Genomic DNA, 26868 nt, shown 5'->3' on the forward strand with positions numbered 1-26868 from the left:
ACAAGTAAGAGTGCAGATCTATAAAATAATATAAAATAATAACTCTCACTATAAAAAGTGAAGTCAAAGAGACTTCAACAGGTAGCCATGGATACCCCTGTTCAGTTAAACATTAGGCTAAAGAAGAAAAATTGCTGTAGACTCAGAGGTCTTTTGGGAGAGCTGAACAAGAACTGATCAAGCTATATATGAAAGTGGGCTGTTAAAGATTAAGCCATGTGCCAAGACATTATGTTTGCAGACATAAAGGTAAGAACTTTTCACATATTTTTACCCACAGCCTGAAGAAATACTCAAACTCCTAAACATTGATATGTATCAGTTGTTCCACAATTCATGTTTAGATGACCAACCTGATCTGTCCCTAAAGTAGGCCTACTCAGAGTACAGGGTTGGACCTTTTGACTTTCAGGGGTCTGTTCCAACTTACATTATTTAGAGTTCTATGCAAGCTCCTCCATCATGGCAAGAGCCAAGGAATTCAGGCATCTAATCCCTCTGTGAAGGATCAACTGCCCAATCATTCAAGACAACTAGGTTTGCTTTCCCTAGGCACAAACTACTGCAGATAACCTTTGACTTTCACAGTAACTTTCACAGGTTACTGCAGATTAGCCTTTCACACCCATGACTGCCAAGTCTTCCTTTCATAACTTCAGCCACCATAGCCAGCTGTGTACTGGGCTATCAGAGGAAATTTCTGGGTTTACCATTCTTAAAAAGAAAAAAGGTAAAATTTATTTAAAGTTATTAGCAATAATATAAGCAGTAGTAATTAGCAGCTAAACATATTATGATCTGTCACTAACATTATGCTTCTTTATGAATAATTATACTGGAGTTTAACTAAGACCACATACATCTATTTTACAGGAAAAACAAATTAGAAGCAAGTGTCATTCCTGTAATACGCCACTAGCCAACATGCATCCTTTGACTTATAGTCAAGCCAGCATTGAGGTTTTGTATCCTGAACTCTACTGCCCTCTGAAACTAAGAATTAAGTAGTTCTAGTCACAGTACTGGAAGTGGAATTCTTTTAATACAATTGGGGTCTTTCTCAAACAGCACTGTTTAGTCCAGAATACAGTTCCTCTACTTGATTTACACATTCTAAAAAGCTAACAGAACCAGCAACTGTGAAAGTTAAGACTATCTGTGAAGGAGCAACAAGATGATTTATGCTAGCTCAGCAAGAAAGTCAAATTCCAGAGTCACTGAGAACAGAGACTGGAACCAATATCCACAGGCATAAGACTGCACAACTGGGTTGCGCTTCTGGAAAAAGCAAAATATCTGCATCCTGCTTGCTACAGACTATCAGAAATGCAAAATGGTGTTTTGATGTCCAGTCCATAGGTGAGGATCTGGGTCAGACAGGTATGCTGACAGGCAAAAGTATCTTTGCAACATGGCTCAGGCAAGGACCAAGGCCATGGCCTGAGTTTCAGTATGGCATCCAAGCTAAGAGGTCAACAGGCCCCTCATTCTCACATCTTTCCCACAGCTCCTTCCTCAACAGTGAGAACTAAGGTTGCACAGCTGTGCTACATCAATGTTGACCTTGAGCACAGGCAGCTCAACCCTGCAGGTAGAGGTTCATTGGGCTGATGATGAGCTCAGGGCCCTGACATTAGCTTTCAAAGGAAATACTTGTAAGAACCAAGGACAGAGCCTGCTGGACTATCAGCCTAAATGGAGATTTCAAGTCTTCCGAGAGCAAAACATAAGCTGAATGTTACTGGCACAACAACAGGACCATTTAAAAAAATAAATGTGGGTTTTAATGAGTTAACCAAACTTGTAAAGTGCAAGTCAGTCAGTTTAAAATCCATCTACATGTAAAATATCTACTTCCAAGTAGAGATGGAACAGCATACCTTCATTAAAAAAATAAATAAAATAATGCTGTTGTAATTAAGTAAGATCTTCTCCCGAAACAAATTTTTGAACACACAAAATGATAAAATATGACTGAATATGGCAGCACTGAGTAACCATACTGCCAGCAGAATGGAGAAGGCAAGCAGGATTGAGGTTTGGAGAAATAAAAAGAGCTTACAACAGAAACACAGGAATGTATTGTTAATAAAGCGAAAGTGAAATATAACCAAAACTTCCTTTGGGAGAGCCTGAAGAAGGCTACTGTGTTTTGAAACTTTTATACATACCTACCATCTTACTAACAGACAATGAGAAATAGAAGAGTACTGAAAGTCTTACAGCTACCACAGATCATTTTTAAAAGTAACTTTACAGTTAGGGGTTTTTGAGCTAATTCTTGTTGATGAAGTAATTTTTATGTGTAGTGATCCAGCTACAGGCCTGGCTTTTGTCATGTTGTTCCCGTATATATACAAATCCTTTCTTCTTAATTTGAAAAAAATAAAAAAATAAAAAAAAATTAACATGTCAAGCACTGCTGCTCCTTATTATTTGAGCTTAAAAACTCTGGGGATATTTTTCCTAACCGTAGTTTAACGCCTGAATAAAAATAAGGTCTATTTCCAGATATGCTGCAAACTCGGTAATACAGGGAGGATCATCCACTGACATAGTATTATCCTGCCAAGCAGAAAAACCATGATGAGACTACTGTTGCACAATACTTCTCAAAACAAATGTTGAAATTACTTTTGTATCTATTCATAGTGCTAAATTTTGTCTTTCTGCCCATCCTCATCAAAGAAAGAGCTATTTTTAAACAGGTAATTTGTACTGTTCATGCGTATTTTTCTAGCTACTCTTCAATTTCCTAGTAATAATTTAAATAGGATTGAGTGACTTGTACCAGCAAAGAAATAACTGAACATGTAGTTACTTGACAAACAGCCTAGTAAATAACTGTGTCCTAAACACAAGCATTTGATGTGATAACAGCTGTCATTAAAGTAACTATCAAACACCACACTGGAGAACAGAAGTAGAATGCTTTTGCCCAGGCTGGTAGAGATAAATATGCAGTCAGCTGCTGTTCAAATGGAATGACAGGAATAGAGCTAGTATGAATATAGTTTCAAAAAGCACAAGAAGCCTCTGAAAAGCTCAACTATGATCTCCAGAGTAAAGGATTAAGCCTTGGCTGAGAAAATTAAACTTTTGCAAAGGATGAGCTCATAGGTTCTACCACATCCTTCTGGACTCACTGCCTCTAATCTTTTCGTAAGACTATATGAAAAATGATAATAGATGAGAATTTATTTGAAACAGTCTGTCCATATTTCCAGGTCCTCTTTTTATATTCAACAACCATTGCAAACAGACATATGTAGCTGTATTAATGACTTTTTCTTTTTTTTTTTTTTTAAATCCAAACAGAAATTTAGCAGCATTAACAAACCTTGGCCTTAAGAAGACGATCATAGTCCACCACCTACATGTGAAAGGAACTATGTGATATTCTGTAAAGCATGTATACTGTGAAAACACAAACATATTTTAATTTGTGCCCTTAAAGGTGATTCTAGCATTGTGCTATAGTCCCAAATAGTTAAACAACACAAGAATTTTGAACTGGATATCAGCTGGGAACTAAGGCACAATCTCAAAAATAAGCGCAGGAAATAAAAAAGCAGTAGTCAGAAATAGGAGATGGGAAAAGTAAGTCCTTCTTGCAAAGGGTTTAAGTAACTGCTTTTAATAAATAAATAAATAAAAGTACCTGCCAACTTAGTTGCCTATTCCTTAATTTCAGACCTGTTCTCAAGCAACTACTACCGTCCTCATCACACCAAAGAATAGGATACAGACAGGAAGACCTACACAAGACCATTAGACAAGCTCTTCCTGATATTTTTTTATAGTCTTGTAAGACAGCAAATTATGCCATGGCAGAAAAGAAGGGGTACTGACACAACCCTCTTTTTTCTACAAACTTGTACGATCCCTTTTGGGAAACAGGATGTAAAGCTTCTCTTTCTGAAGATTTGTCGAGTTTTATAATCACATACTTTCTTCAATTTCTCTCTTCAGGCCAGATGAAGTGTCACTGACCAGAACTGTGAACAATAAGCAAGTTTTCCTTCTGTATTTCCCTTTGTCTCCCCCTCCTTCTGCTGATTTTCATATCCTTCTCTGAACCATAACTGGAAAGGGCACCTGGTAAGCACAGGCTTACTGACTCCTGTATTTCTTATAAGCCACCAAAACCCAATAAAGACTGCATCTCCAAACATCTACTGTAACTAAGGGGAAGAAGAAAAAGCAGAAGAGCAGCAAACCCGCAGAAACCAGACTGTTTACAGGAAGAAGGCTAATGGAGAATAGAAAGATGAGATGGTCAACAAAGAGTAAACCAGCAGTATAGGTACTGGAAAGCATATATGAGCCAATATGGAATTAAACAATTTCAAAATACAAAGGTAAAAAATCACTGATTGCTAACACAACAATCTAGGAGTTCTGGTTACACTCCAAACTCTTAAGTACTCTGCTATCATATCTTCAGAAAGTTACATAAAATCCATCTCTATACATTAACCCACTAATAACATATGATTAATAATATTTACTTAAATTCTATGTGTGCAAAAGCAATTTTATGTTCTCATATGAAAGTTTTATAATTCAGTTTTATAAACACAGAAAGGAATTTAAAAAACCCTGTTCTGCAAACATGCTCTTACTAAGAATCCATGTGGAAAAGATGGTCCTCAGTTTTCTCTTCCATGTTTACATTCCCATTCTATCCCTATAGAGATTCCCTCTATAAATCTGATGCATACAATGACTTCAGATTATTGGCCTTCATTGTCTTTCTCAGATTGATCCCATGACAAAGTACTACAGTCTCAATTTGCCTTACAAAAGCCAAGACATGGTGGCTAGCCTAGCCAAGCACTAACTAAAAGCTTTGCTTTAACATTTTCACAACCGTGAATTTGTAACAACCTTCACTGCAATCACCAAAATCAACTACCTCAACTTAGGTATCACATACCACACTTGCAGAACAAACACACCATACCACATGGTGTATCATACTACATATATGCTACTTCACACCATATCTTCAGAAAAAAGGAAACGTTGTTGGGCCTATCCATGTTTAAAACATTACCTGCAATCTGATCAGAGTAACCTTAATGAATCTTGACATAATAAGCCAAGTAAAACCTCAGGGACTGTGGTGAGGATAAGAAACATCTATACCACGTTAGCCATGCTTTTTAATTTAATCTGTTATCAACAATATTTTGATATCAACAATGTTGATAATATTCTTTCTGGAATAATATTGTTTTTGTAAGGATACAATTATATCATATCAGTAGTAGATGGCATTGTGCTCATCAGATCTGGTACTGCTTCCTGTGACATAAACTCTTACTCCTCTTCACTATCCTTTTTCGAGTCTTCATCCATTTTCACAGTCCATTTATTATAGGACACATATTCTGAGGCTATTTGATTATTTGAGACTAAGCAAGGTTAATGACTGCTACAGGTCTGTGCTTCAAGTTCACTTCATAAACCAAAGGAAAGATGACTAACAGAGTGTTAAAATTTAATGATACATATCAGATTAGTATTGAGGTATCCAGGTAATAGCGACACAATGTTGTAACAAACAAGTAAAGAATTTGATGAGTATTGTGTTAGATGATCTTGAAAAATAGGGAACAACAGGTAAGAACAGAATAATACAAATTCCATATTGGTACCAATATCAGTTCATGGTATTTTTTATTACTAATCTTTTCAGTTACACTAGTTTTATTATTAACTTCCATGCTTTTGTTTGGAGTTTCTACAGTATCCAAAGGGTGGGCAATCTTTTCACATGAACGTTTTCATAATTAAAGAGAGGCCAGGCTTACTCCTGCTCACAGTACACTTACAGATACTAGATAATATTGGAGATAACCTACCACAAGCAGGATTTACAGAAAGGTTATATGACTGTCTGATGAGGGTATAACAACACCATTTATCATTTTTTCAGGGAAAAGAAATTAATATTTACCACGTAGCTTTCCCAGCACATGATCTGAACTGAATGAGACAGAAAATACCTCATTCTGTAATTTAGAAATAGACTTCTTTTTTCAAAGCAGACCTAGACATACCCAGTTGCTGAAAGAGAAGAGCCACACTGGTGCCTGTAACAGGAAGGCTATCATGCAGAGGAGTCTGTATCAGCTGTCGGTCTCCAGCTCCCAAAGAAAACAACTTCTGTGGAAAGAATTATTTTTTAATTGAGTATAAATGTAATTTATATAGAATAAACAGGCTGTTTATTCTGTTTAATTCTGCACAAATTATTTATTTTTCATACAGCAGTTTAAAGTCAGTAAAAATAACTGAATTGACCTACAGACATCTGAAATACAATTTGAGGACAATGCTCCTTGAATGGACTAGCGTTAGGTTGTGCCTTCCTTGCATTTACATTTAATTAGTTAAGCAGTAACAGCTTTGAAAGCATTCAATATTACATTTTCAATAATACATTAAAAAAACCTTCCAGAAGAAAGCCCAAAACCAAAACACAAAACTCCCAACCACTAAAACGAGAATAACTTATTTTCCAAGTGAAGTTTTTCGATATCTACTGTCTGCATACATGGTTTAAGTATGAATATACTTGTGATACACAGGAAGAGGACACTTTTGCTACTCCTATGTTCCTGCCCTGCATACTAAAGTAGAAGTAAAACTTTGGTTTTAACTAATGCAGACAAGCATGACTTATTCTCCTTCTTCTAGCAGAGGAGAGAGCTCCTGGGTAAAGCTACATTTCTAGATGGAGGGGAGGGGAGGGGTGGGGTGGGTGGAAACGGACAGAAGAGAAGCTAGATGTTCAAGTGAATCACCAAAACCTGTAATATGAGGTTCAAATACCACTGGAAAAGAGTGTTTCTGATAAGAAGATACAATCTAACTACTCCCCTTCAGAACAAAAAGGCTTAGAATGCAAAAAAATATGGCTGCCTGGAGAGCAATAGGGTAGATCTTGACTATGCTGAGAGGACATTTTGGCACTTACAGCACTAAGAGAAATTCCAAAGTAGCCAGGGCTATGGGAAAATCAAAAAAGAATCAGGGATTTGTAGGATTTCAAGAAGGTTGTTAATGCATATGTAGGGTGGGAAGTGTTAGAAAACGCGTATGAAATTGGATTTAGAATATTGCCAATTGCATACTTAGTTTCCAGATGCATTTCACGATAAGAATAGAACTTCCCAGTAGTGTTACAGCATAAAGTGAAGGCCAAACAAGTTAAGACCCAACTGGTTTGTCAAGAACACACAAATGTAGAAGAATCGTTTATTTAAATCAAATCAACATACAAACATGACTTTCTGCTTACAGAAAGCATAGGTAAAAAGCAGAAAGAAGTGTGTTTGTTTAAAACCCTTTTTCTTAATTTTAATGCATCAGCTACCTGGAATATTTAATTACCTCTGAGAAAACCACATTTAAGCTACTTAATTAATTACCAAAGAAAAGACCAATGGAATCCTGAACTGCAACAAGGAAAAGACATGGGGAAATGGACATGTTAACAAATGGCAAAGAAAAAAACCCTTTAAAAAAATCTTTAGCTAGCAGAAATATTCGTGAACACTCATTAAGAACTACACTTATACAAAATGCATCATTTGTTATTATGGCTTGTAAAGAGCCAACTCACTCACAAAATTAACCCTTTGACCTTATCCTGGAATGGAATTTTTGCTGTCTTTAGAAAACAGGCCACAGGGAAAGCCCTCACAGGCCACAGGGAAAGCACTCAGCTGAACTATGATCTTTTTTCCTTCAAAAGTATTTCAAGAATTTATTTTTTGTTTTCTTCGTAAATTAAATTAACTGGAAAACTACTTTTTTTTTTTTTTTCCCCTCCCCACTTACCTGAGACCCTCCAGAAGCAGGGACAAGGCATGAACACAGATTTGCAATGAGTGTCTCTAGTGACACATTCAGGCTATCCACATACACAGTATAGATCAGGCCAAGGCAAGCCTAGAAAGGTACACAAAATACATTAGACTGCTATACAGGGAAGGCAGATGTCCAATTACTTGAAGACCTAGGTATATATATTTTTTAAAAGGCATGTGTCTTAACAGTTGTTAACATAGCAGAGTCATTTCCATTTAAGACAGAGTAATTTGCTATAAAAGCAATCATTCATTTTAAAAAATAGTTTAGCTATTTAGAAGGGATGTATGGTGCTGGCAGGTATAGATATATTCTTTGCTTAAAAGAAAAAAACATGTTTAAAATTTGTGCTTCGTTCATCACACAAAAAGTGCTTTACTACAAGTTACTTTTAAAAATTACAAAACCAGTATAGCTTTATCTGTGCTTTGAATTCTGTGGATCTAACTCTGACTTGTTTCCAGAGCAGAAGACTTCCATGAATCAATGAGCTTTTGAGACTCAAAAAGACTAGCATCAGGGATCAACAATTCCATACATTACTTACCTTACATTCTTAATTGTTTCAATATAAATATATTTTATTTTAAAATTAACAGTATATTAACAATTCAGCATTTTGGAGGTTTTTTTCATGGATCCAGTTTTGAATGAGAAATGACAGATACAACTATCATTTTTACTAATACTTTAACATAAGACGATTCAACACTGCATTCTAAGAAGCCTTTGATAGAAAAATGAAATAAATTACTTAGTTATTAGCATCCTTTTGGTGTCCTTTATCTATTGCTATTCTGATAAATCAGCAAATATTTTAGGAATTCTCTTAGAAATAATTCCAACAGTAACTTTTCATATAACACATACTTAAGCTGTGAAACTCCTTGCCACGGGTTGTTGTAAAATCTAAGCGTTAAGGAACTGGACAAATTATACAAAAAAAAACCATACAACTGACACCTCTGGTTCAGGATGTTATTTAACTATAATTCACACTGAATTAGGAAAGTATTTTGTGGAATTATTTCTACAGCCTTCCCTATTTTCACACACATTGCTTTGCATTTGCCATGGGCCACTATGAAAGACAAAATACTGTGCTACATGGACTTTTAATCTCACTCGGTACAATCATTCTTAATGTTTAATGACAACTTAGCTGTTGAATGATTTCCTCCCTTTGATCTGTAAACTGAACTATATTTGTTTCTGTTAATACGTACTAGCTTAATAAAAATTTAAGCTTTTCATTTATCTCAGATCAGTCATATTTCATCAGCTGAAAGTAATCCAAGATTCTAAACCTCTGTCATGCATCTTAATTAGATCTAGAAGAGACTCCGACATTCTACCTCACATATGGAGAAAAAACTAGGGTTTTGCCATTAATTTGCCATTATATATTTAATCAAATAATTGTTAATGCCTTGTTTTTACCTGAGCAAGTATGGTTTGGTCCTAATAATTCCCTTCATTATACAGTAAACTGAGCCCAGAAAAAAAAAAAAAAATCTCTATTTCATCTTCCGTGAAAATTTAAAACTGCTTGGAGGGTAAAAAAACACTGCTTTAACCTATGGGGGCTATTTACTGTCACAGACATTGAATTTTATCTAGTTCAATCTAAGACTACTTTTACTTTTAAATTCCCAGTTCAATCCTGAGATGTTTTAAATCAAAAGTACTGTCACTGCTTCTCATTAAAACCAGATTTGTCTGCTGACATATATTATAAATGGCAATTGCAAGTTCTTTACCCTGAAAATTTCTGGATAATCTAGTCTGGACACCAACACCAGACTTTTAGGAGCAAATACTTCTGCAGGCGGAATTAAACCGGACTCCTCTTCACCTTCAATTTCTTTTCCCTTGAAAACAGAAACACTACAATTAATAAGAAGAAAGAAATCTCATGCTGAAATGTTAGCATTCTCACAAAAAGTTAACATTTCTCAAAGCTTTATTAAAGAAAGTGCATTATTTGAAACTGGTAATGAAGTCAACTAACAAAAGCTGTTAAACCTCATCTGGGAATTCATGCACCAACATACGTAAAATAAAGTTCTTCTAGACAGCAGTTTAACAGGACAAAGTTTCACATTAAATGCTCCCTGTTTCATGCATTAGACAGTGAAACTGATTACAGAATAGGATCCTTTCAGATCAAAGTGTTAGCTGATTTGCCATCAACCGTAATCTAAACACACAAATAATGTATTTCATAAAAGAATGTTTCATTGTCCTACACATTCATGTATTAAATTTCTTACAGAAATTCCACTAATGTTACAACTAAAATGATCTATGAAGTAACCTCCAGCCTGACCTAGTGAATTTGGAATCTGAAGAATTTCTGCACAAAAAAACTAATTCAGATTTCTCAAAAAATCTTTCCAACTGCTAAGACACCAAGTTTCTGTTACAAGAAAAAAAGAAGACAAAAAGAAGAAAACAAAGAGAAAGGTTCAGTGCAGATAACCTTGTAGTTGTTAATGATATTGTGCAAGTTGCTCTAACCTACTCGCCAGTGCTGATATTTCAATCACAAATATTTTATTATTATTCATGGCCAAAACTAAAGATGTCGCTAAATATTTTCATTTCTAGAATTCCACAAATCTTTGACAAATTGATTAACTGAGTAAGTTTTCAAATGACAGAAAGCCTGTGCTTTCCAACTTTTTGCATGTACTTTTCTCCACTCCCATACCACCCACCAAATTTCTAAATACTTTATTTGTTCCTCACCATGCATTCTTCTAAGCAAAAGTCACTACACTATCTTAATTAGGACTACGAGAAAAATTACTTCCATTTCCATTCCCTTTCCATATGACAACATTCCATTCCTGCCTTCTATTTTTGTCATGTTACTAGTTATCATTTCAGTTTATTAAAAAAAAAAACAACAATTCAACATCACTTTTCTACTAAATGGAAGAAGCCTGATAGAAATGTTCTTAAATACCAGGAATGCTGTGAGTTCATGTGTTTTATTTCACAATCTCAGTTTAGAACGTACGGTTTCTTTAAGCAAACACATGTATCTAAATAAAAGCAGTTAAAACAATTACATAAGTACTTAAAAAACTGACTTAATCCTTTTAATTATGAAAAATGTCAGTTATAGTAAGCTTCATGTGGGAATTTTATTGCTAGGAAAGTACAATCAAAAAAGTTGGAGGAGCACTGCCCTACAGCATAATTGTTCTAGTTGGAAACTAAATGGCTTTCTTCAACAGCAGTTTTGTTTTAACTAACCTACATTACCTTCTACTGAAACAAAATATGTAACAGTCTTACCCTCTCCAGTCCTGACTGCACAGTCCTGTGTGCCTTGGTCAGAGCCAAATGGTGGCAGCTGAAGACATTAGCTTCCAGGTAGCAATCACAATTATCCATGAATCACTTAATCATTTCTGCCTGCACACCAAGACCTGTGTTTTATTACATAAATGCTTTCTTCAGTTCTAGCACCAAACTGAAAAGGTCACTCTGAAAAGGCCCAGTAGCTGGGTATCAGCTAGAAGCGGCACTGACAGCTGTAGGGTACTGAAGAGCTACTTCCTAACCTGACCTGCATTGCCCATTCACCCAAAAGTCAGAACTGGCATTTCAGGTTTGCGTCCTGAATATGGGCATGTTTCTTTTGGAAGCTGCTCAACTATAATCAAGTTCTGTGTCAATCTATGCTAAAGCACTGCTCACACACACATCCCTCTGAGAGTAAGATACATAGGTATATATATATATATATATGCACATGCACCTTGGTGCTCTATTTTCATTATCATATAGACAAAAAAGGGCATGTAATTTTTTACATGTATACCAAAAGAAACTCAAACATGAAAAATATGGGGTTTATACACAAACTAAACAAGACTCTGGAGTTCCTGTAAAACTGTCACTGTGATTCTTCAGGACATAAAAGTTACTCGGTATTGATATATATAAAACCCTTTTTCTCAGCAAGATACTTAAAAAACCCCAAACACACACACAAAACCCAAAACATATAACAATGGCTATATTAAGCCAGAAAAAAATGTTCATCTATAGCTTAGTGTTGTCATTCCTCTAGTGCATTCTCTCTCCATCTCCAGCAGCTCAGGAATGCCCTGACCTGGAGACAGCTTACTATCTAAAAAATAATTTAATATTTAAGTAAAAATGGTTTAAAAAGACAGTACTTAGGTTTGTAATAACCAAGTTATTTAACTAAAAGATAAGTATAATATTTTCAAACCAAATATAAAACAATTGGCATAGCAACACACATACACATACTTGGCTTTGTACATAAATTCTTACTTAAATGGCAGTCACTACATACACAATGTACAGACTTTAGTCTGCATCTCATTCCTAGTTTAGAATTGTGACTTATAAATTAATAGAGAAACACAGTAACTCAACAGCCACATGCCCCACACATTCATTTCCTTCCATCCATTATAATATTGACAGGGAAAGCTTCTACATTAATTACAGTCCCCTATCCCTACCCCCAAAATACAAGAAGAATTTTTAAATTATAGTTTAGTGGTTACACACCACTAAAGATAAAATCAACAAAAGTTTATTGTATCAACTGTTCTTAAGAGTCAATTATGAATTCTAGGCATAACAGCAACAGCTTCTGGCTATCCTGACAATATTCGGAAAAATGAAATTAAAACGTACTCCACGTTTCTAAAGGCAAGAGAATATGGAAGTTTTTCTATATTCACATGGTACTAAGACAATGAAAATTAAGAGTGCATAGACAGAGAATAGGTTTCTATAAAAGACCGTTTTCATAAAATCCACTTAACATCAGATCAAGTCTTGAATTAATTCGTAATTAGATTTAATTTAAAACTTTCTGGGCACAATAGCAGCACAATATTGAATGGATAAATAATTTATACTATAAAAACAATCTCTTACTTTATAAAAGACTTACAGGAAAATGTAACATGACTAGCCATATTTCTTCTGTGGCTCAACTTTCTGACAGGCATGCAGGCACATTATTAGGAGTCAGTAGACTAAGTAGATGATCATTTCAAACACATGACTTTTAACATACTTTTCAAGCAAAGAATTAACAGCATAAGCATTCTGTAGCAATACTAAATATAAAGTGGTAAAACCATAAACCTAATTCTTTCCATTTATACTTCTGCTCAGGCACATGCACATTTCATCTTTCTTTTTCCCTTTTCTCATCTAGGAGAAAATATTCTCTAATAAAAACTAATGAAAGAGTTAGTTGTGGTTTTTTCCTCAATCAATACCTTTTAATTTTATAAATACAGCATTCCATTTACAATTAAGAATAACTGCGTGTTAAGGATATATAAACTGAACGATTAATTTCATTGGTTATTTAAGATAATACTGATTTTTTTCCTAATCTAGTTGATTATTATAGCTTTTCTTTTGTACTTATATTGATTGGAAGATGATGACAATGGTACCTGGTACGCTGTTATGGCACTTCCCTGATATCTCTCATTTAGATTGTTGCCTTTTTTCTTGTATCATGAGGAGCAGTCATTTAACATACTTGTGACCTAAAGTAATGGGGTAAATGTACAATAACCAACTAATTGAACAGCATCACTTTATAGTTTATAAACTTACTTAATAAAAATATCTGAATTAATGAATGCATTTGTGCAAACATTTGAAAAAATCTCACAAAATAATAAAAGTTCACATGACCAAGTAATTAAAAAAAACCCCACAACATTAATCCCATGACTGACAACCAACAGTTCAGAAAAATTAACTGTGATCAGCAGTTCATCATCACTTTGCTATTTATTTGTTTGCTTGGTTTCTGAGCACAACTTGTTCCTCAGTTTAGCCAAGGGATGTTCATGGCATTAAGCCCAAACTAGACAAATTCAGACTAATTATTCAAGAATTCTTTAATGAGGAAGTTACCGACAACTGGAGTTACCTACCAACAAATCAGGCATGATTTTCCAGATCCACAGGCTAGAAAAAGATTTAATATATTTCTAATACATGCAGTTAAAAACAGATACTTGTGGGTTTTATACACATTAAATAAGGTATTGTTTAATTTGGTGTTCTGTTGCTTTAGAAGCCCCTCTACATTTATAAAAGAAGCATAAGGACAACTTGGCAGACTGTGCAGGATTTTATCAAGTACACTGTAATGAGATAAGAGTTTGAAAGCTTGGTATTAGAAAAAAAAAAAATCAGGTATAATAATAATATCCTCAAATTGGTGTCAAAGACAACGTAAAGATTTCTTACAACTGTAATGTGCATTAAATACTTTTCTTCATATGCTACACACTGGGTACTATGGAAAAATTATTTACAGATTTTAACAGAGCAAGTGACAAGTCACAGAATCATAGAACAGAATCATAGAATAGTTAGGGCTGGGAAGAACTTTAAGATCATCAAGTTCCAACCCCCCTGCCATGGGCAGGGACACCTCACACTAAACCATGCCACCCAAGGTTCTGTCCAAACTGGCCTTGAAAACCACCAGGGATGGAGCATTCACAACTTCCTTGGGCAACACATTCCAGTGCCTCACCACCCTTAACAGTAAATTTCTTCCTTATATCCAAGCTAAACTTCCCCTGTTTAAGTTTTAACCCATTGCCCCTTGTCCTACCACTACAGTCCCTAGTGAAGAGTCCATCCCCAGCATCCTTATAGGCCCCCTTCCGATACTGGAAGACTGCTATGAAGCTTCCACGCAGCCTTCTCTTCTCCAGGCTGAACAGCCCCAGCTTTCTCAGCCTATCTTCATACGGGAGGTGCTCCAGTCCCCTGATCATCCTCGTGGCCCTTCTCTGGACTTGTTCCAACAGTTCCATGTCCTTTTTATGTTGAGGACACCAGAACTGCACACAATACTACAACTGAGGTCTCACAAGAGCAGAGTAGCCATGTAGCTGTCCCAAGTCAGTACCCACACCGGGCTATTTAAGGATACATTAAAGGAAATGTAATGAACACTGCGAATCCATGAAGTCATACAATACAAAGTGCACAGGCTTAGCTTAATAACATGTGACTGATACCATTCCAAAACTTCACTGTAGTCTCCTGCTTCTCCAGTATGCCCTATATGCACCACTCAGCACAATTTAAGCAGGCACAACGGTTAAATGAAGTAGTCCTGTGACATTTTCTACCTGATGCATTTTGCTTTATCACAAATATATATTCAGAGTTGAAAACTGTGAGTTTCAGATGACATCTTGGATGGACAAGAACAGCCTAAGTGTTTAGTGTCCACACTCAGCATCAAAGAGCATAGGAAATTTCTTTAGAGCTGTGCTGTGTGCTGGCTTGCCAAAACAGAAGTAGTAACACTGCACGAAACATGACAAAAGCTCAACCAATTGAACTGACAGCAAAGCTGGTCCTACGCTTAGTGCTTTGTTTTACTTTTTATATACTTTTTACTTCTGGCACCAATAATCTCGCTGGGCTCCTGAAAATCAAACCAAAATCCAAACCACCAAAGTTAAATGGTCATTCACAGTTAGTATTAAGAAATAACAACAAAAACAGCCATCATGATCAGCATGTTAACTGAAATAGGCTCAAAACAAACAATTGGTGGTATCTCTTCAAGCAACGGTTATTTGACTTACAAAACTCTTGTGCCACAGAATGGTAGTAATAAAAATGCAGACAGAGCCACAAGAAGACTGGGCAAGCTAATGGAATTCACAGAGATTAATAAATACACACCAGGTATATTAGCCTCAGTTGGTCCTTGAAAGCGGCAGAGGAGGGACCACTCATGGATACGTTATGTATGCTGCGTTCCTCTGTTAATCCCTAGACATTCACTCCTAACCATCCACAGAGACAAAATATTGTGCAAGATGTCTTTTCCTTCTGATCCCAAGTGATAACGCTTATGTTCTTCCAAGTAACATACGTAACATATTTCAATGTATCTTATTTAATTATACACTTTCACAGTATTATTTAGATTATAAAATAGTGCAACTTTTCAGCTGTATTATTATATTCAGTGTTCACTGGTAGTCAACAGCTTCAAGATACATTAATTCTGTTTTGATACCTAAATCACACACACATGGGGCAGGAAATCAGTTAAGAGATTACAAACTTATTTTTTATTCCCTTCTTTCTTTTCTCTCTGACTGAAGGACTTCATCTTTAAGGACATAAAAAACCCTTACGCATTTATAGATATCTAAAATCTAAGCTGACTTAGTATCATTCATGATTTTAGACTTGGTCTCAGGTATGTGGAATAGAGAAAAAAAATAAAATTACAGCATTCACATTACAAGCAAATAGTTCTTTTTAGCTACGAATTCATTTCATTTCTTGTAGATTTATGTCAAAGTTTAAAAAAATCTGTGGATCACCCAATATCTGATAAGTGTTGGACTCACACTCCAAGTTCTCCCTCATGTGGTAGTGGATTACAAAACGTAACTTTCTGCTTCCCACCCACTTTCATAAAAGCTACTGCAAGTACAAGATCTCTACTGTCAACTGTATTCGGCTGACCCTGAATGCCCTTAAGTGCTGCATGTATTAAATCAGCACATAAACAGACATATTTATGCAAGCCTCAATTTCAGGTTAAGAAATTATATTAAAACTTTTACTGGTAAACAGGTGACTGATTTTGTGCTACTCCAGTGAAAAAGTGCAACTCATTTAAAAGACAAGATGCGGCAACCAAGAAAATAAATGACAGCAGCCAATTTTACTCATATTATCCTTATCCTTTTTTATTCAACATTGCTCTGATCTAGCTCTCAGTTTCCTCTTTTATGAACATAATTTTGCAAGAACAATCATTTCAAGATGTCAGCTCTGCTTCCAAATATTGGCATTTCGCTTAAAAATAACAATCTAGCCAAAATCTACATTAGGAACTGAAGTCAATTTTTAAAGATGAAAATGATTCACCAATATAGTAAAAAATATTTCTGCTGCTGAATGTAGTTGAGGTTAAGGGATGTACACAGCTTGAGAACACATCAGCATTCCTTCCATCAACACAGAGCTGAGTTCTAGCACACATGAACTGTAAGTATCCTTCCTTTCCTGTCTTTTCACCCCCAACTTCAGAAGTTAGTGTATCTTAATACTTGAATATGTATGAACAAATTTGCCACTTATCAAATCTCCAACACTGAAGGTTCCTAGATAAAGCAACTTCAAACCGTTATCCAACTCTCCAAGACTACGAGGTGTCTATCCTGGTGTCTATTCACCAACACCGCTCTTGACTTCCTTCAGTGGGAACCACTATGTCCTTCTGAGTCTTTGAACCACCTCTATGAATTGCCTTTGTTAGAACTGCCACTCACTTACAGATACAAAGACAATCCAGGCAAGCTGGCCATGCATTTCCACGGCAGAGGCATATGCCACTGAAGTCAGTGCATTTAGTTGTGAATAACGTTGAGCAGAGAAAAATTAGGTTTCTCTTCATGTCAGACTGAAGAAAATAATTTTGAACTGAGGCATGAAAAGTCAGAAAACACATATTGTTAGATGTAGCTTTGCAGTTGTGAAGGTGGAAGCTGGCAGGCATTTTTTGAAACTCAAAATCAAATGTGAACAGAAAGTGAAATGAGAATTGTACTTTTATTAATTCATCCAGTTCTAGAGAGAGAATGAACATGTCATTATGAAATTTTCACTCTAGTACTTCATTGTAATTGCCAAAACCAGTCTGCCCTATGCAAAATTTTGCAGTGAAATTGTGCCAAGTTCAGCAACCCCACTTTTTTTCTACTAACTGCTCAGCAAAGAAGATTTAGAAACCATGCATAATTTTGTATTTCAAGAAAAAAATATTTAATGTTTGCTTTAGTAATCTTGTTCCAATTGCTTATTTGGGACAGATCCCTTTCTCTACATGTGACTTATTCTCTGCTGGTCTTATTTGCAGCCAAATACACTCATTAGGCCAAAAAAACATTCATCATCAATTCATTTTATTTACTTTTCAGATAATACAAACACACGTATCCAATAAATTCTAACACATGTAAAGTTAAAATAAACTTAGCTGATGACTCCAGAATACAAATCTGCATCCTCCCTATAATCTGCTGTACTGAACTAAAACCACCGGTGAATGGATCTACTTCATGGCTTGTCTATGTGCACAGAATCGTATCACTGCAGCTAAACTTGTGCTGGAATAATTATACCAGCACAAAATAAATTATCTTGAATTATAGAACAGCTAGGCTTGGAAAGGACCTTAAGATCACCTAGTCCCAACCCCCCTGCCAATAGGGGGCACTAAACCATGTCACCCAAGGCTCTGCCCCCAAAGTAAAGACCCCTTGTCCTGTCACTACAGTCCCTAATGAAGAGTCCATCCCCAGCATCCTTATAGGCCCCCTTCACATACTGGAAGGCTGCTATGAGGTCTCCACGCAGCCTTCTCTTCTCCAGGCTGAACAGCCCCAACTTCCTCAGCCTATCTTCATACGGGAGGTGCTCCAGTCCCCTGATCACCCTTGTGGCCCTTCTCTGGACTTGTTCCAACAGTTCCATGTCCTTTTTATGTTGAGGACACCAGAACTGCACACAATACTCCAAGTGAGGCCTCACGAGAGCAGAGTAGAGGGGCAGGATCACCTCCTTCGACCTGCTGGTCACGCTCCTTTTGATGCAACCCAGGATACGGTTGGCTCTCTGGCCTGCGAGCGCACACTGAAGCCAGCTCAAGTTTCTCATCAACCAACACCCCCAAGTCCTCCTCCATAGGACTGCTCTGAACCTCTTCTCTGCCCAACCTGTAGCTGTGCCCGGGATTGCTCCAACCCAGGTGTAGGACCTTGCACTTGGCATGGTTAAACTTCTTAAGGTTGGCATCAGCCCACCTCACAAGCGTGTCCAGGTCCCTCTGGATGGCGACCCTTCCCTCCAGTGTATCAACACAGCTCGGTGTCATTTCAAAACATGACTAAAAAACCTATAGTAATGCACAGTAGATATTCTATCAATAAAAAAGAAAATTATGCAAAGATTGCAAACGTATCATAGAATGGTTTGGGATGGAAAGGATATCAAGATCAACTAGTTCCAATCCCCCTGCCATTGGCAGGGATACCTCCTGCTCAAAGCCCCATCCAACCCAGCCTTGAACACTGCCAGGGATGGCGCATTCAAAAATTCCTTGAGCAGGCTGTTCCAGTGCCTCACCACTCTCACTGGAAAGAATTTCTTACTTCTATCCAATCTAAATCTCCACAAAATAAGCATTTGCACCCTGCAACAGTATTTTCCCTTGACTCAGAAAATTATTTGTGAATGTTCTGAATGTGACATTTTATAGTTTGGGATTTTTATGATTTCTTTCTGGAGAGGAGCAGAGAGAGGAAGACAATGTGAATGGCAGGAAATGGAAATGGAAGACTTGTGAATTATTACTTACGTGCATTTTCCAGAGTGATATATTTAATCTTAGCAACTTTGTGATCACAACGTTTTAACATACACATGCTTAAGACAACACACAAGAATGATACAATCTTGTAGTAAGACTGTTATAAACAAATGCTTGGGGTTTTGTGCTGACCTCATTGAGCAGATTTTTCATAATGCAAGAAATGTAGTTGCACAGGCTCAGTTACTGGCATAAATCACTCTCTAATTTGTTGATGGCAGGCTTGGGGAGAGAGGATAAATTCCTTTTGAAGTGCACAGCAAGATACAATTTGACCATTAAGTTCCCAAATGAAGTGAGTCAACATTTTTAAAAAAGATTCTATCTATGGTGCTCTTCCAAGCACTGTTAGTATAAATTCTAACTGTGCAACTGGTAAGAAGCACAGCTGAGGTCAGTAGAAGTATCTGCTGAGTCAAATGTATTAAGTCTTTGTGTCCTCAGTGGTAACATCCAGAAATTGCTGTTAGAAATAAGAATCTTTTAGCAGACGGCGTATATAGTACACAGAACTATACATATATATGTATTTATGAATATATGTACGCATTTTTTTTGATGGCCAAAGTTACACAGAGTATATTAGTTTTATAGCTGAATTCTGTTCATTTGAGATTCTTCTGAATACCCTTCGGCTGCTCAACAGCTTCCAGCTTCTGTCACCATTAAAATAAGCTAGGCATACTATTTCTTTGACTGATAGGACAAAGTTTTCTTGAAACCAATGAGATTTGAAGTTCACAGCAACAATTAGAATACAGTAATGGAGAGGTGGGTACCCAACACCAGAAAAAAAATTCTTCAAGGTACTATGACAGAAGAGGAAATAGGGATGTTTTGAACTATTCTCCTCCTAATTCCTGTAGATAAAAGTCAGTATGGCATCCGGCCCTATTTGCTAGAACATCTAAATGGCACCTTAAGCCAGACAGAAATGTGGACCAGACCAAGCATGTGCTGGAGACATAAAAAACTGGAAGGAGAAAACAGTGCAGTATCTCAGAATTGTTTACACTTTCTATCGGTAGAAACTTGAGGTCAGAGAGAAGTCCTGCACTCAGAACTCTCCTGAAACATACGAAAGGAAGTCTTTAAATGACAACAGCTTTACTGTCATTAACTCATTATCAGACTGCCTCTAGTCACATACTCGTGTTCCAAACTCTAGACTCCGTCATGGTTTAAATCCAGACAGAATAACTCAGAACCATACAGCCACTCACTCTCTCCCCCTCTTCTTCCACCCCACTCCTGGTGGGGTGGGCAGGAGATTCAAAAGAATGCAAAGCCCAACGGTTGAGATAAGAACAGTCCAATAACTAAGGTATAATACAAAACTGCTACTACTACCAATAATAATAATAATAATAAAATAATAAGGGGAGAGAACATAAAACTAAAAAGGGAAGGAAAGAAAAAAACCAAACACAAGTGATGCACAGTACACAATTGCTCATCACACATCAACCAATACCCAGCCCAACCCAAGCAGCGTTCTGCCCTTCTGGGTGACTCCCCCCAGTTTATATACTGGTGCTGTGGTATGGAACACCCCTTTGGCTAGTCTGGGTCAGGGGTCCTGTCTCTGCTTCCTCCCAGCTTCCCATGCCCCTCCTCACTGGCAGAGCATGAGAATTTAAAGTTCCTGATTGGGGTAAGCATTACTTAGCAACAGCTAAAGCACTGGTGTGTTATCAGCATTGTTCTCAGAATAAAGTTGAAAACACAGCACTGCACCAGCCACTAAGAAAGAGAAAAATAACTGTTACAGCTGAATCCAGGAAAAACTCCTGTTAAGGTCAAATTTTCAAATGTTTCATTTTAATCTCAGATGAGGAACACATTCTCGTATAGCTTTAAGAAATGTAACTTGGACAACTGAGACTAGCATTGTAAAACAGAACAATTCATGAAGGACTGTATGGAAAAGCTGTATAACCTGCATCCATAGCATCAAGTGAGTTTTATTCCCGTATTTAATGGAATAACGTGTGTTCACCTTCCTTGTACAGATACGGAGTACTGACCACGCTAAAAGGAACATCAATCTTTTTGACATATTGTCACAACTTTATGAGAGCTGATCACCAATAAAACTGACCAGCATCCATGCAGATAATAAATGCCAGGTCAGTTCAGAATGACAATACTGAAACAATGCAAAGTATGATTCATATATGTCAATAAATAAAACAGTACTTTATTTTCTCTCCAGGACTAGGAAGTTGAAAATAGGCCATCAGCTGATTACTAGAGCCTGTGCTTTTCTCTGGAAAACTTGTTATGACATGGAACTGCCAAGAAATTAAAGCGAATCCAGGGCTTTCAGAGAGGGAGAATACTTTTCTCTAGGTAGCTTTTACAGTTTCTATATTAATCTTGCACCCCAGGCTATCATAGGTACCACCCAGATATACCATGTGAATACAAGCTCCTCGCTTTACAGACAGCATTTATTTACGAATTATCTTGTAACAAACAAATAAAGCAGAAACAAAGGGAACCAGAATGACAGAAGTAGCCTTCTCAGACCCAGCTTGATCAATTGCATGAAAATGGTTCATGTATTATTATGCAGAAGGCTCAAAAAAAGGTTTCATAGTTCCCTTCTAGCATTCACAAGCTAAGAAATTTGTTTCATTTTGCAGTTTAATTAACCACAGAAACATTCAAGTGGTTAATTCCAGGTTTTTGTGAAGATGACTTTGACAAAGAGATTCTGCTTCAGCTGACTTTTGACCAATCCTGTGTATCAGCAAGGTTTACCAGGGGAAGGCTACTGAAAAAGAAGTAATTCTTGGTTTTTTTGAAATTTAATCTTACTTTTGTCTTAGTGAGTTATATCATTAGGTAAAAAAAAATTAAAATTGAACAGTATACTGTGAAAAGTATTGTCCAGATTTCATTTCAAGCCCTGGACACCACGTTTCATGGACTGTTTATTTAATGAGGCATGCATCTGAAAGGTTAAATCAATATTACTCTCATTGCCCAATGCTTCATAAGCTTATGTTTCATTACAGATTGTACATGTGCTGAATTCTTGTCTAATGACCATGTAATAGGGCACGTTCAATTATTCTCATAGGGGGTTAGAAAGAAACAGGAAGTTTAGCTATAAACAATGCAGTCATAGAATAAATTTCACCACAGCAAGTTCATCTGAAAAATATGCATTCTTTTCAACCCAGCCAGGAATGGCATTAGGAGAACCAACATCCTGCTGCACTCAGGTTTTTAATTATTTAATTTTTTTTTAGTTTTTTTTTTTTTTTTTAATACTTAGGCAATATAAGAAAAAGAAAGAAAACCTTTTAGTTAATACTGGATGTTTTGTGATGAGCATTACTTCAAAGATGGGAATACTGAATCAAAAGCAGCTGCTGGAAACCACAGGATAAATAACAAGTTTGCTAAATTTAGTATATATTATGAAATACATAGAGTGGAGGAAGAATCAGCCATTGTAAATTTTTATCAGCTGGGAAAGAACTACTATAGAATACTTCACTCTTTATTTATAAAATAAAGGAAAAATGAGAGACATTAACTAATGACAAAAATTTTACCAGGAAGATGTCAGCTGATCTAAACTAAAATTTAAGACTGAAATATATCTAATTTCTCATTATATTTCTGCTTTTAACTCCTTTTAATCATCTAAAGAAAAAAATAAAAACCACCTAAACTGTAGCATTAATGAATTAAGAACTGTTATTATCTGGCTTCCAGTTGTGCCCAGAAAAAGAATACTACTATGCCACAGCTTTTAATTGCTCTAAGAATAAAACAAAGAGTAAGTACGCTTGGATTATTAAAAGCAAATAATCAGTAATGTTACACTATACTAATAAAGGAAAAAAAATACTTCAGTCAGCCATCTATTTAATCATAACTAATTTTAACATACTTAATGCCAAGGTTTTACTTATTTTATAATTTTCACATGGGGAAATAAAACATCCAAAAACATAACAATGACATAACATAACAGATTATGTCATAGCAGAGATTCTGCAAAATACTTCACATCTAATGGGAAACAAAATGTCTATTTTTGAAAGACTGAGGCAGCCCAAAAAATAATTAAATACATGTTTAAAACCAACACTTCCAAGTGGCTGACACCCAAAATCTGACCTACCTAAAAACTGAAGAATTGTTCTATCCATTTTAAAATCATGCCATTTACACCCACACTACATATACTTACAGGAATATGTACATACCTACAGCATAGCTTGTATACATTTGTCCTGTGCTGGCCTGATAAGAGCTGGCCAGCAGAGGGAGCAGAAGTTAATAAACAATTTTTAGAAGAACAAAGATGAGAATCATTCATGCTATGTCAAGCACGGAGCTAAATGAAAGGAACACAGTATTGGCTGTCCCATTAAAAAAAAAAAAAAAAATGTGGTGGAGAAAAAGGAACTCTATGAAATGTTTTTGGCTGGGTTTGCTTTTTTTGTTGTGGGGTTTTTTGTTTTTTAAAGCAGGTAAGACAACAACACAAGGAAGTAGACTGAGCTTACGTTTGAACAAAAATATATGCATTTGTGTAGGATAGAAAGAATACACCCTTATCAGAAATGACAAAATATTTTCTGTTGTTTCTAGACACCTTTTTCTGTATTTTGTTACTTATTGTAAAGTTTTTACCTGCAGGTTAATCTCTGCTTCATAGAAAGTTAAGCAGGAACAGTAGTGCCTCTCTGAGTCTATATCAGTCAAAACCACCACGAAGAACGTTGGCTGTTTTCTCTCTTTTGAAAGCTGCCATCCTCCAGGCTGGCAAAACTAATGGGAAAAAAAAAAAAAAAAGACACACATATAGTTAAGCAGTAATATCAATTATCTTAAGAAATATGAAAAATATTTTTTAACAATACAACAAAACACTATCTGAAACAAGAAGCTCATTTTATTTACAGCAAACCTATTCAGGGTTGCAAATTCAAAGAAAATGGGGGACATCGAGTAAGTCTTGGAGTTGGTCAAAATGATACAAATCTAGCTCTACAGACCTCAAGGGAGACATAATAAACCATGCAAACTGAAGATGTGTTGCTTTGAATTCAGTATTCAAGGTTATCTTTGCAGGGTTTAACAGGTAACAACAGAACTAAATTGACACATTATGCAGGCAGGTTTCATTTGGAGAACAGGTTAGAAGTTGAAGCTGAAATTGTCGTGTCTTGGAATGTCTCTACATTTTTAATTTCCCCACTTATTTCCCCATTAATTTATCTAATCAAACAGATATTCCACTCTCACTTACTTGCAAAATTATTCAATACTTACTACTACAAAAGACTACTTACAAAGCATTATTTTTCATCCATTTATTGACTACTTCAGTAATTTCAGGTGAACATTTGAAATTTTACAAGAGGTCATGTCATAGCAGGGATATAAGTTTTGCCACCCCTGTGAAAAATATGTTCAAGTTTAGTGACTTCTTAGTGACTTTAGTGACTTCTCAGGAACAAAGAAAATCATTTGCTTCTTGGATTCAAATAGGCTGCAGTTCTCCAAATAATTCGCATGTACTTCAAATACTACGTTTCCAAGCTTTTGTAGCAATGAGCAGACTAAAACCTGCAATATTTAAAACACACGTCAAATAAGCCTAAGTCCTTTCAGCATTTGTTCCTTCAAGCTGACCAGGGCTGTAGCGGTGCAAGTCATCAGAACCAAAGACAGCAGCTCTGACCTCAGAAGGGAGATCCACAAACAGCATGAAGAAAAAGAGAACTATAGGTCAAAAGCAAGTGAAAAGTGTATGTTTTCAGTTTTTTTTTTTAAATTACTAGTGTACATCATCAGTTAATAACTTGTAATAGAAGAGGATGCTGAAACTCACAAATCAGTTTGCTGAAGATTTGTGAGATGGCCTGTATGGAATTTTACATTCACTGTTTCTTTTACTAAAGGCTGAAGTCACAGACATGAAAAATTCACAAGTACTTTATCATTAGCAAAATTATAAACTCAGAATTTACATGTGGTGAAGGCAATAGCCCCTGTATGTATTAGGAATAAAAAGAAAATTAATTAAAAAATCCAAACTACCCCCACACCACGAGTTTCTAGAATTGTGAAACAATGTGGATATCAAAGGAACCAGAGAGATAGGTCAAAATCTCCTTTTTCCAGCATCTGCTTCTGCTGTACAGCTGTTAAAAACTGCAAAAGCATGCAGAGTAAGCGGTAAACAAACATGTACTACAGATTCATCTTTAGAACCTCTACAATAAAACCTGGGTAGTCTTAGGTGACTAGCAGCTAAAACTCTGCCTCTGCGATACAATTTATTTTACAGTCCTGGGAAAATCTTCAAAACCCAAGTTTTCTCATGTTACATTCTTCAAATTCTAGATAATCAGCTTAACACTTCTGAGTCTGTATCCTTAGAAGTGCTAAGCACCCACTCCTGCATCTAAGAATAACTGTTCTGAACATCAAAAAGTACTCTGAGAAAAGACATTCTAGTCATCCTGAGCAAAGAATCCAGTATTAGTCCATGATAATACTGGCCTAATCTCCCTTTGTTTTTCATCCCATGTCAGTTTAAAAAATAAGAAGATACCACTATTAGTCCTGCAGGGCTGCTATAAAGATAATGCAATATGGTCAATATATATAACATCATAATAAAAGCATCACTTAAAAGTTTGACAATAAAATCATTCGAGTTTTGTATGTATTGCAGAGTTTAGGTGGTGTGTGGTAAATGAAGCTTGGAATCTGTAGCCCAGATAAAAACCCCCAAACTCTGAATAACTATTTGTTCAAAAAGTATGAGACAAAATGCAAAGAATGCAGTAAGATTCTGTTAATAACGGAAACATTTCCACAGTGTACCATTAATACAGAATCATCCATATAAATTAAGGTTGCTCATGCAGTCCTAGCTCTGGCACTTCTTAAGCTCTGAATGCTTGAGTTTAGAATCAACGCTCTTTCAGACCTGCCAAGTCTACCAGTTCTGACAGGAGCTCTTTGCTGGTGCCACTGCCCTTTAGCTTTATGGGTAATTTCCCATCTCACATGTGTAAGCAGTAATCTATCAGAATTTTAGCTGCCCAGAATTCCTGGACAAAGGACTATTCTCCATACACTAAACACCACCTACTAAAGGCACAGAAGAGCCAGTATATTCAGATAACCCACAAACAATGTATTCTGCACCCAAATGACAGATACGTGAGGCTGGGATGTGTGGCTCATGCATTGCTGGTTTTCCCATGATACACACAGACTATCAATTTTGAACTCTGAGCTATTGCTACGTTAAATTTGAATATACTTTTTGTGTTTATTTTAAAATAAAATACATTGTAATAAGCCTTTATTAGTAGGAATATTGCATAAAATTTATCCCAACATCTGCCCTGTAAACTGGGAAATGCAAAGGGAAAGCCAACAGCTAAATTTTTTACTATCAGAAGTGATAGCTGGTGTGGGCAGGCTGCTCTCAATAGCAATCTCTTGATCTTTATGCATGCCTAAACCCTACTCATGTCAGTAAG

The 26868-nt window shown here is 36.2% G+C and overlaps 1 protein-coding gene across 8 annotated transcripts in view; it reads right to left on the reverse strand.

Annotated features, from left to right (window-relative positions):
* SBF2 (SET binding factor 2) overlaps nucleotides 1-26868 on the reverse strand; it is a 260675-nt gene that overhangs the window by 123105 nt on the left and 110702 nt on the right. For all 8 annotated transcript variants that reach the window (XM_062620140.1, XM_062620136.1, XM_062620144.1 and 5 more), the window contains exons 3-6: nucleotides 23996-24133; nucleotides 9645-9755; nucleotides 7855-7965; nucleotides 6069-6174 (exon numbers count right to left, since the gene is read on the reverse strand). In XM_062620140.1, the coding sequence (XP_062476124.1) occupies nucleotides 6069-6174; nucleotides 7855-7965; nucleotides 9645-9755; nucleotides 23996-24133 (466 nt within the window). The remainder of the gene's footprint in view (nucleotides 1-6068; nucleotides 6175-7854; nucleotides 7966-9644; nucleotides 9756-23995; nucleotides 24134-26868) is intronic.

This window comes from Pezoporus occidentalis, unplaced genomic scaffold (genome assembly GCF_034315485.1).
Source record: "Pezoporus occidentalis ecotype Australia unplaced genomic scaffold, CSIRO_AGI_Poc_V1 ctg22, whole genome shotgun sequence".
NCBI classification, from domain to species: Eukaryota; Metazoa; Chordata; class Aves; order Psittaciformes; family Psittacidae; genus Pezoporus; species Pezoporus occidentalis.